This window comes from Cygnus atratus, chromosome 2, assembly GCF_013377495.2.
Source record: "Cygnus atratus isolate AKBS03 ecotype Queensland, Australia chromosome 2, CAtr_DNAZoo_HiC_assembly, whole genome shotgun sequence".
Classification (NCBI taxonomy): domain Eukaryota; kingdom Metazoa; phylum Chordata; class Aves; order Anseriformes; family Anatidae; genus Cygnus; species Cygnus atratus.
In genome coordinates this window covers 65,475,360-65,485,775 of record NC_066363.1, presented here as the reverse complement: position 1 = coordinate 65,485,775, position 10,416 = coordinate 65,475,360, and the positions used below count along the sequence as shown (strand labels likewise).

General features: G+C 43.1%; 1 protein-coding gene across 2 annotated transcripts; it reads left to right on the top strand.

Annotated features, from left to right (window-relative positions):
• The first annotated feature begins 618 nt into the window (after positions 1 to 618).
• CCK (cholecystokinin) lies at positions 619 to 6,045 on the top strand. Of its 2 annotated transcripts, none has more exons than XM_035552532.2 (3): positions 619 to 636; positions 2,406 to 2,663; positions 5,673 to 6,045. In XM_035552532.2, the coding sequence occupies exons 2-3, from the start codon at positions 2,408 to 2,410 to the stop codon at positions 5,807 to 5,809; spliced, it is 393 nt and encodes a 130-aa protein (XP_035408425.1). In that variant the 5' UTR covers positions 619 to 636; positions 2,406 to 2,407; the 3' UTR covers positions 5,810 to 6,045. The 2 variants fall into 2 exon arrangements, with proteins under 2 accessions (XP_035408425.1, XP_035408424.1); XM_035552531.2 differs by lacking the exon at positions 619 to 636 and adding an exon at positions 1,055 to 1,171.
• The last annotated feature ends 4,371 nt before the right edge of the window (positions 6,046 to 10,416 follow it).

The following is a 10,416-nucleotide window of genomic DNA, read 5'->3' as shown; positions in this document are numbered from 1 at the left end:
TATTAGTAAGCTCTCTGTCTTTCCCTTCTATTAAGCTCTGGACTGCCCCCTTGAGAACTCATTATCTAGTGAGTTTCACAAGGGCTTGATGCGACTCTCCCAAAATTGTTATTGTACTGTACCTTCCCAGAAAGATTGTGATACTTTTCCCAGGCACCTACGGTTCAATTCACTGATGACTATTTAATTGTCTAACAGCAGCAAGCATCTTTTCCTCTAAGACAAAGTAGTGAAATTGAGTTATCAGAAACACTACTGCTTTGTGGTGGTTGTTTTTGTTGTTGTTGTTTTTCCCCAGGGAGAGACAGAGACATTAAACTGGCACTCGGACGGTATTGCTGGAACAGTTGCAGCGTTGTTCTTTCCTCCAGCAACGTGCTTCCACTTACTTTCCTGTTCTCAAAGCAGGTTGCGGGTTTGCTCTTTCTTAACCAGCTTGGGACAGCAACTTCACCCGGCACCGGTGCTCACCTATGTGGGAAACGAAAAGCAGCCAGAACACCGTTCTGGGGACAAACGCCCTAGTGACAGGCTGGGGCATGGTGGGAGCACTTCCACAATCCCAACCTCATCCCCACCACCTCCGATGCCAACCTCATCCCCCGCACGCCACCAGGAGACCCCCTTTCCAGGCCGGTAATTCTGCGGGCTGTGCCTCCTTCCCTCAGTTTTTATTGTTATTGTTACTGTTATTGTTATTACTTGTATTTTCTTTGTCCCGTCAAGTGACTGGGGGCCGGGCTGGTTAGCCCCAAGAGGGGTGTTGAGGGGGGCGCCCCTCGCGGGGCCCCGTCGCCCCCTGCCGGCCACCGCGGGACGAGCATCGGGAGCCCCTCCGGGACCGGGGCACTGGGGGGCAAGGGGGGATATGGGGAGGGAGGGGAGCTCCCTGCTCGGGGCGGCTGCTGCTTCAGGGTGGGGGGAAGCCCATCCCCGTGGCGTCTGGGCGGGGGGGCAGCTCTCGGTGACTCGGTAGCCGGCGTGAGCTAGCAGTCCCGGGAGGGCGAGGGCGGCGGGCAGGGGGCGGGCAGGGAGCCCTGCGTCAGTGCTGTGCAAACACCGCCGCCCCTATTTAAGGGGCCGCCGCCGAAGCGTCCCCCAACTTCTTCTTGTCCCTGCCTGGGTGCTCGGTGCTCTGCCTCGCTCCGTCCTCTAGGATCCGACAGGTCAGGTAAGGGACGGCTGACACCCACACACCCTATCCACCCACCCACCCACCCATCCCTAGGAAATGGGGTACAGGGTGGGGCTGGGGGGTCCGAGCCCTGAACGGGTCTGTGAACACACGCAGGAGTCGGGGTCGGGGTAAAACGAGATCCCGGTGGAAAAGGGTGCAGAGCAGCTGTGGTGTGTAAGTACCAAACCCTGCCTGGGTACAGGACCTATAATTGCTCCTCGCTGGAGGGGTGCTTTTTGTTCGGTGCCTGGGGATGCTGAACAGGGGTATCTCATGGGTTGTGACTGTTTTCATGCCGGTATGTGGTGGGCAAACAAACTTCATTTTCCCCTCCACTAAAATGAAGAGTATACTCGATATGCTGTTCAAAAATCAAAAACTCCCATATAGATGTTTTCATGGATATTTATAAATGGAAATTACCCTCATAGTGTTAAGTACTAGGTACCTTGTTTCTCCTCTTAGCAGACTAACTTGTGTGTTTCAAAAACACAATTTCAGCTTGTGTGATCAAATGATCTAGTAAAATGGCACAGTCCTGTCTAATATCTGTTTCTTTAAGGAAGCAACAGAATTGTCTTACACTTTAATTCTCTGTTTTATATGAAAAAAAATGGTTATATTGCATGTTATTTCTTACACAGCTTTTTCCACCTCAGCTGTTAGATCAAATGATTGGGGTGGTGTTAGATTTGTGGGTTGTTTTTCTTTTTTCACTGTAACAAGATTTTGTTTCTTCTTTCCTTGTACAACAAGACAAAACCTCTTGCATGCTAAAGTTCAAACCAATGAAGGGTTGAAGAGTTCAGGCTCTTTGCAGAACTTGTCAAAATTGAGTATTTGTAATAGCAGATTTTAGTACAATGGGAAAGTACAAGAATGTTTGAATCCTGAGATTTTTTTTTTGAAAAGCTAGGTATAGCTCCCTTGTGTTTTACCAAAATGCAGCTTCAAAAAAAGAAAAGCAAGTAATAACTGAGTGAGTCAGGGAGACATAACACATACACTGGAAGGGATAAAACCAATTCACTGTGGTATCTTCCTCTTACCAATGGATATTAAACTACTCATGTGCATGTTGCCCAACTTAAGACAGATCCCACAGTTACCTGCAATTAAAAAAAGTTTTCTCGGAAACCAGCACCTCCAAAGAAAGCTGGGGGTGAGGATAACACATGATGTAATAAGTCTGGTCATTCTAGCAGCCTGTCATTCCTTTTTCCTCCAGCAATGTACAGTGGTATATGCATCTGCGTGTTCCTTGCTGTGCTCTCAGTGAGTTCTTTCGGACAGCAAACTGGGGGCTCACACAATGACAACCTTCTGGCTGCTGAGCTTGAGCAGAGCTTGACAGAACATCACCGACATGCCCGTGCCCCTTCGTCTACTGGCCCCCTGAAATCTGCGCCATGGCTGGATGGAAGCCTTGACCAAAGGGCTAGCATTGGAGCTTTGTTGGCCAAGTACCTTCAGCAGGCCAGAAAAGGTACTGGTTATGTGCTACTTCTGTATCTGTGGAATTTCCTTCAAAGATACCTAGATGTTAACCCTGTCATCATCTAGCATGAATTACTAAATTGCTATAGAAGATAGGAAGTAGATTTTGCCTGGTTATTCCAGAAGTAGAGACCATTCTTGTTCTCACTTACTGTAAAACTCCTCCTCAAAAGAAAAAAAAAATATATACATATATATACACACACATATATATAATTAGTACCAATTCCTGTTAGATTTTCAGTCCCAGGTAGCCTTTGGACAGAATCTGGCAATTACTTAAAACCTCCATGGCACTGATTCTGTAACAAGGACATGAGGCAATGGTACAGGATTGGAATTATTGTGAGATTCATTAGTCACTTGAGGAAACAATTGTATTACCAATGTGAGCTAACAAGAGAAAGTAAAGCAGTTTGAGATCTTACAGTGCATGTTTTACGTAGGCACAAACACATGCCATGTATACAGAACATGATAGATCAAAACCATTGCCCACTGCAACTGCTCACGAGAAAGCATTTTTCCTTTTGAACTCTCTTGTCTCTGTGCTGCTTTATACCTGAATACAGTAGCACCATGGGCAACCTAACTGCTGTGTCCTCCAAGAGGGAATGACTGCAAACCCCAGGAAAAACCACTATGCAACCTACAGGGTTACACATCTTGTTTACTTGCAATGGCTTCACTCTCATCTATCCCCTCATACTGCAGGGAAGTAAGATACAGAAATAGAGCTTGAAAACTTGGGAGGCAGTAATTAGGATAACCTGGGCATATAGACACTGAGAATTTAACTCAGTTCCAGCCCCAGGCTGTGTTTAGGATGAAATTCACTTTATACAAGCAACAGCTTTCTTTTCCCCTGTCTCTCCGTACAACCCTATGTAGATCATTTAATCCTCTCCTCCTGATAGCCTTGCTGCTGACCTCTGTTATAGGCAGAATCCCATTCTTATTTTTGGTGGTGGTTTACAATTAAGAGATGTCACATGCATTTTATGCATTACATATGCTGCCATACGCATTAATCCATGTACATGAGGGCCAAATCAGAAACAACAGAAAAATAACCACTTCTAATATATTCTGAGAGACTCCATCTAACATTACCAATTTTCACAATATCTATTAAAGAAATTAGTTTTAGCAATTCACATGATCTAGTGGAAAGACAATTCAGATACAAAATTCAGTGCTACAATTAAAGCTGTTACTGAATAAGAATATTGCAGCAGGAGTAAGCACAGCAGAACCCTCCTTACATTTCTCCTGTATAGTCCTTGGCACCCTCCCGCAAGGAAACTGAACTTCTCATTCTAGTTTATGTAGCCATTATATTCTCTTAAATATTTGGCTGACATTTCCAAATAGCTCAACCAGATGAAGCGTATGGGGAGGGGCGGACACCCTCCTAGTACAGAAAAGAGAAGATTCACAGGGACAATGCAGTATTTAACTTATAACAATGCATACAGTTGCTGATCAACTGCTTTCTCATCAAAACATAATGTTATGTTCTCATTTAACATAAAGGTTCAGGGCAACACTTCAGAAATCTCTGCAGAATACTCACATCTCCTGCACTAGTCACTTTTAACCTGTACAAGCCATAACACTCACTAGAAAATTCCATCTCAGGGAAAAGGGAGTCTGCATTGCTGGTGTTAGCTGTCACCAGTGATGGCATCTGTCCTTGTGATTAATAGAAAGGCTAATTTTGGTCAATATTTCCAGTTAAAACAAGGAGAGTTAAATTCTCCCAAGAGGCTGAGGCTAGATGGCAGCCCTGTAGTCAAACTACTACAATTTTGAAGCTGTTTGCTGTATGTTGATTCTGCAGCATCCATGGGACATCTCTGGTGATTTAAGGAAAAGTAATTAAGGTGCTCTTAAGGAATTCCTGACTGTTTGTGACCCCTAGCTTTCAATTCACTTCATGTGCAGGCTTTCAGCATGAATCCAGCACTGTGTAGCTGAGACAGGTGCAGCACTGATGTGACAGGTGCATTGCTGATCTGTCCTCTGCATAATGGCACCAGGGGAGTGCTTACAACCCAAAGGTCACTGCAGGCTCAGACATCTCTTAAATAGCAGTGTCTGAATGACGGTCCTGCACTGTCCTAGCCCTGTCTGGTGCCAAGAAGCCATTCTCATCAACTTAATCTTGTGTTTTGAATGATGCTTGTGAATATAATGGGTTTTGAGGCTTTAAGGGTAGACAAACATACTTTCATAGAATTGTTTTGTCATTTTGTTTTAGGTAAATGTCTATAGCATGTTTGGTTTCTTTCTGTGGTAGATTTGCCTCTCCTATCCTTCTACTACTAACAAAACATTTGCATTTCTTTGATGCCCTGAACAAGGGTGATAGAAAGGCTATGGCAAGATCAAAGATCAGCATCCCACCCTGCTGTGAAAAGAGTTATGAAAACTTTATAAAAGCAATGAAAAAATCACTGAAATAGTAATAAGACCCGTGTAATTTCAGCATTAAACACCTCTAGCTGTGAATTCCAGACACAACGTTCTGAATTTCAGGACTATTCCCATTTCTTTATGAAACCTAGAATTCATAAATCTACAACTCGTTACCTAATTTGCACTGTAGGAGCTCCTGTACTTACATACATGGCTCCTCAAGCAGCACAGGACTATGGGGAGGTTCTGGCCTGGACTTTCCTTCTCTAGTGAAATAGGAAATAAAAAGGAAAAATGCACCCATATTCCTTCACAGCAGCCAGGAGCAGAAGGAGATGAAAATAATCTGTTTAATTTTTTGTTTTTTTTTAAAAAAAAAAAAAAGGAATGTCAGAACATTACCCGTAACGCTCTGTGGCATTTTCCCCAGTGATATAACAGCAGTGTTATGTGATCTGTATAAAGTCAAGCAGTTTCAATTATTTCATGCAGACATCTGCTAACAAATACAAAACACTCAGAAATAGATGAAAGTATGTCTACTTACTCCCTCCACTCCCACACTCTTTTTCATTAGGTCCCACTGGAAGGCTCTCAGTTATGGGAAACAGGGTACAGGGTATCGATCCTACGCACAGGATAAATGACAGAGACTACATGGGCTGGATGGATTTTGGACGCCGCAGTGCTGAAGAATATGAGTACTCCTCCTAAAGAACAGCTGACTATAGCAACAGGAAAACAAATCACACTCCTATGTCTGTACAGAAAGAAAAAATAATTTGTTGTCCTCTTTAAATTAGTGTTTTAAAATATATCATGTATTCGATGTAAATTTGTCTGTAAGACTATACAATGCAATATATACATATGCAGAATTTTCCAGAAAATGCTTTCTTTCTTTTGTGGTTTCTCATACACCAATATTATATTAAAATGATTTCACTTATTCCTTCTTGTCCTGTCACCGCATGTTGCTGGGTGTCTTACTATAAAGAGAGGCAGGAAAATGCCTTTATTCATTCATTGTACATATTCCATGTGTTAAGTAGTCAGACAAATGAGCTACTTTTTAGAGAAATCTTGTCACAGTAGCGGTGAGCTCTCTGAGGAGAACCTGTCCAAAACCAAATACAACAGCACAATGCTGCCAGAAAAGGCCAGCTGTCTTCACGGTGACCCCATCTGTAAAGGACTGAGTTATATACCCAACCTATGTATTTGTGGCGAACAGTCAACAGCGCTAAAAACTAGAAGAAAAAGAGGAATGACACCAAAATGTTTCACCTTCTTGGCTTATTTATTTTATGTTGTGAACTAAATGTGAAAGTTCTGCTGATGACTGCGAATCATGGAATAAACAGACCATTCCCTGCTACGTGGTGAGCTAAGCCTTCATTCGGGGACGGCAAGGAAAGCAGAGGAGGCTTCTGAGGGAAGGGTGAGGTACTGGAGACAGCAAATCACCATGTTAAAGAGAAATGGGGTGATCCCAGTTTCTAAACCCAGAGGCAGCCTGCAGGCTGCAAAAGGTGTTTGAGGTGCGTGCACCTCCATTCCAAGTAACGCCTCCAGCAGCTACCAGCTCTGCTGCAGCAGCACGTTCGCACAGTCCAGAAATTCCCTTTGCTGCAAAAGGAGGGGGTTTTGAATGGCATAACGCAGAATTTCCACCAAGTGCATGCATTAATTATAACATGAATGCATGTTTTACATTCTGAACATCAGGTGTTTGCCAAAGGAAGGAGGCAGGAAAACACCTCAGTAGCACGTTCTGTAGCAGCTAATAGACACTACAGAAAACATTTGTACTAAAATAAAACTCTACCAAAATAAAACTCTGCTCTACAAAGGTTGGGGGAAACAAGCAGTTATGCCAACTACTGAACACAGCAAAAATAAAAACATTTTGAGGAGCTGTTCCTAACAGAAGCCGAGAGAGTAGACACCATTGTAAAAATGTGCAATGTAAGAGAGACTTCAACAAGTGGTAACAGAATTTTCTTTCTCAGTAACCCCAAATCTCCCTTTCTGTGGATCTCAACTTGAGAAAATGAAACTACTTTGCCATACAAACTTTTCTTCCTCTCAGGGCCCCTTTAGACAAACTCCTTCCAAGCCACCTAGTCGGCCTTTTCTCCTTACTTCCTTTCCAAACATAATGAGTCTCTAAATACCTGAATATTCTCCTCAGTGTTGATCATTGCCCATGGGAAAACTGTCCAAAGTACCATTTTTTTCTCAAAATTTTACAAGAGATTAAAAGCAGTTAATCGACTATTGTTTAAAATGAGGAAAATACAAATTAATCTAAAAATGTGTAGATTAAAGCATTTCCCACTGAAGTGTTGTTTCTTTAAAAGTAACATTTACTTTGCCCTCTCCTCTCCTCGACTCTCCTCGACTCTCCTCGACTCTCCTCGACTCTCCTCGACTCTCTTCGACTCTCCCCTACTCAACTCTCCCCTCCTCAAATCTCCTCAACTCTCCCCCCCTTGACTCTTCTTGACTCTCCTTGACTCTCCCATCCTCTCCTCTCCTCTCCTCTCCTCTCCTCTCCTCTCCTCTCCTCTCCTCGACTTGACTCGACTCTCCTCGACTCGACTCTCCTTGACTCGACTCTCCTCTCCTCGACTCGACTCTCCTCGACTCTCCTATCCTTGACTCAACTCTCCTCGACTCAACTCGATTCTCCTCTCCTCTCCTCGACTCTCCTCTCCTCGACTCTCCTTGACTCTTCTCAAGTCTCCACGACTCTTTGGTGTAACTTCTTACAAATGATAACCTCCTGCAGCCATTTGAATCCGAAAATATTCTGTCCTCCACAAAACCCATGTCACTCAACACAGTAGTTTTACCCTTCTCAGCAGCTAAATGCCACCTCAACTGCTCTCTCATTTCTATTCCTCTAAAGAAGAGGAGGAGAAGAAAGTATGATGGAAAAAAAAAAAAGCTAGTGGATTACAATATGGATAATTCAATTTAAATGAAAAGAAAGAGGAACAAAACCAAGGAAAGGCCACATGGAAGCAAAGAGGGAAGTAAAAAAATTATTCTCTACTTCCCATCAATGAGTGATGTTCGGCCATGTCCTTGGAAGCAAGGCTTCAATATGCTTAGGGGTTGCTTGGGAAGACCGATGTCTTCACAATGAGTGCCTCCTTTCTCCCTCCCCTTTCCCACCTTTTATTGCTGAGTGTGACATCATATGATATGGAACATCCCTTCGGTCAGTTTAAGTCAGCTGCCCTGATGATGTCCTCTTCCAACTTCTTGCCCAACCCCAGCTTACTGTCTTTGGGGGGTTTGGAGAGAATCTCGATGCTGTACCAGCGCTGCTCAGCAGTAGACAAAGCATTGGTGTGATATCAGTGCTATTCTAGCTACAAGTGCAGAGCACAGCACTATATGGGCCACTGCAGGGAAAGTTAATTCTATCCCAGCCAGACCTAGTACACTTAACTGTCATTGTTAACAGCTAAAATCTGTATATAAAGACAGTTATGGTGTTTGCACAAAGCTTATGAAATTACTACAATATTAAATGATAAAAGATGACAGTGCATCATATTACTCACATTGCTAAATAAATCAAGGACCAAGGAGAGAGATAAAGTCTAGCACATTTCCTGGTACCATTTTCACCTATACCAACCTGCACTCTCCTACATAATGCCAGAATACAGTTCAAAGGACAGCATGTACCAACAGCCACTCCAGATAAAACTCCACTATGTTTGTTCCCCTTCTTCACTATATAGCCATCAACAGGCCTTCATGACACCATACAATCATAAAACACATACCTAATTTTTGTTCTATTTTATGAAAGCCCCACTCTAAAATAATCTGAGAGATGTATTGCAGTTGAGTATAGATTTAGGAAAAAAAAAAAGTCAAAGAAAATTGCAGTTTTGTCTCAGAGCTGCCAGGGCATCACATGGTTCCTGGGTATGAACAGCTTGCCACTAGGAGCAGAAAGCAACTTCTGGTCCTAAGTCATTTAGCAATACAAACACAACCAAAGAAAATTAGCAGGTGTCCACAGTCATAAGCATCCATGAAAACAATACCCTGTACAGAAAAGTTCACAGAAAATCTACTCCGTATACAACGAAACACAGAAAACTACACAATACCTTATAACAAATGTAAGATAAATACAAAGATAAATTGTAATTGAATTCACAAATAAATATCAAAGTGAGAACTACAATATTCCACAGGAACAGAGCAGGCAAGTTTGAGACAATGTACTTCCCCTTTACTTATGATTTATATTACATTACGGTCCTGGATAATCCTAGGAAATTAGTACATTCCAAGCTACAGAGAAGCTAAAACAGCTGCTCATCTTGCCAGTATGCCCATTGTATTCATTAGGAGACAGATATACCTGATTTTACAGGTAAAAAATGGACCAAGAAGAAATCTGTTTAAATGTTCCAGGCCTTTTTTATCCATCAGTTCTGCTGTCTGGGGATTGTTATTGTCATCTTAGACTCTTCTTGATGCTGCTCAATTTCTTATGCATTGGATGCTAGTGACTTATTTGGACATTAGATTTTCTAAGGTATAAACATTACCATTACTGTAATAAGTTGAAATTTATTCTGAGTCATCCTGCTGAAGTCATTTATTTCATAAGCAAAAAGAAGAAATCATTCTGGACCTACTAGTAAAAAGTGTTAGATTGGTTGCTTTGTCAGATTGAAACTGAAAGCAACTGAAAGGCACCAGCGGTGATACACCCCAAATAGTGGTGGACCCCCTGCCATGTCACTGTCAGGTGGAGCGGGAGGGGGAAGGGGCGGCTAAGAGATGGGGAGGAATGAAACAGCTCAGCATTGCAGGCAAGCTCTCTCCCTCCCTACCTCGCCTTCCCAGGTGCCCTAAAACAATAGGTTTGAGATTCTGGAACTTGAGGGACAGGTAAGTGAGGATGTGGTGGAAGGTCCACCCAGGAGGTTGCCTAGGGCAAAGCAGTTGACTCCATGTATCAAAACTGCCTCCACCAAGAAGGAAAGAAGGGTAATTGTCATGGGTGACTCCCTTCTGAAGAGAACAGAGGGCCCCATATGTCAGCCAGACCCTACCTGTAGGGAAGTCTGCTGCCCTCCTGGAGTCAGGTCAGGGACATTACCAGAAAATTTCCTGGCCTGTTTCACCCCTCTGATTATTATCCTTTAATGATAGTTCAGGCTGGCAGTGATGAAGATGCTAAGAGAAGCCTGAGGGCTATCGAAAGGGACTTCAGAGGATTGGGGCAGTTAGTGGATAGAGTAGAGTACAGGTGGTGTTTTCCTTTATCCCTTCTTGTG

Coding starts and splice junctions, on each gene's coding strand:
- CCK (XM_035552532.2), top strand. CDS start 2,408: ATGTACAGTGGTATATGCATCTGCGTGTTCCTTGCTGTGCTCTCAGTG. Junction 2,664..5,672: donor CCTTCAGCAGGCCAGAAAAG/GTACTGGTTATG, acceptor CTTTTTCATTAG/GTCCCACTGGAAGGCTCTCA.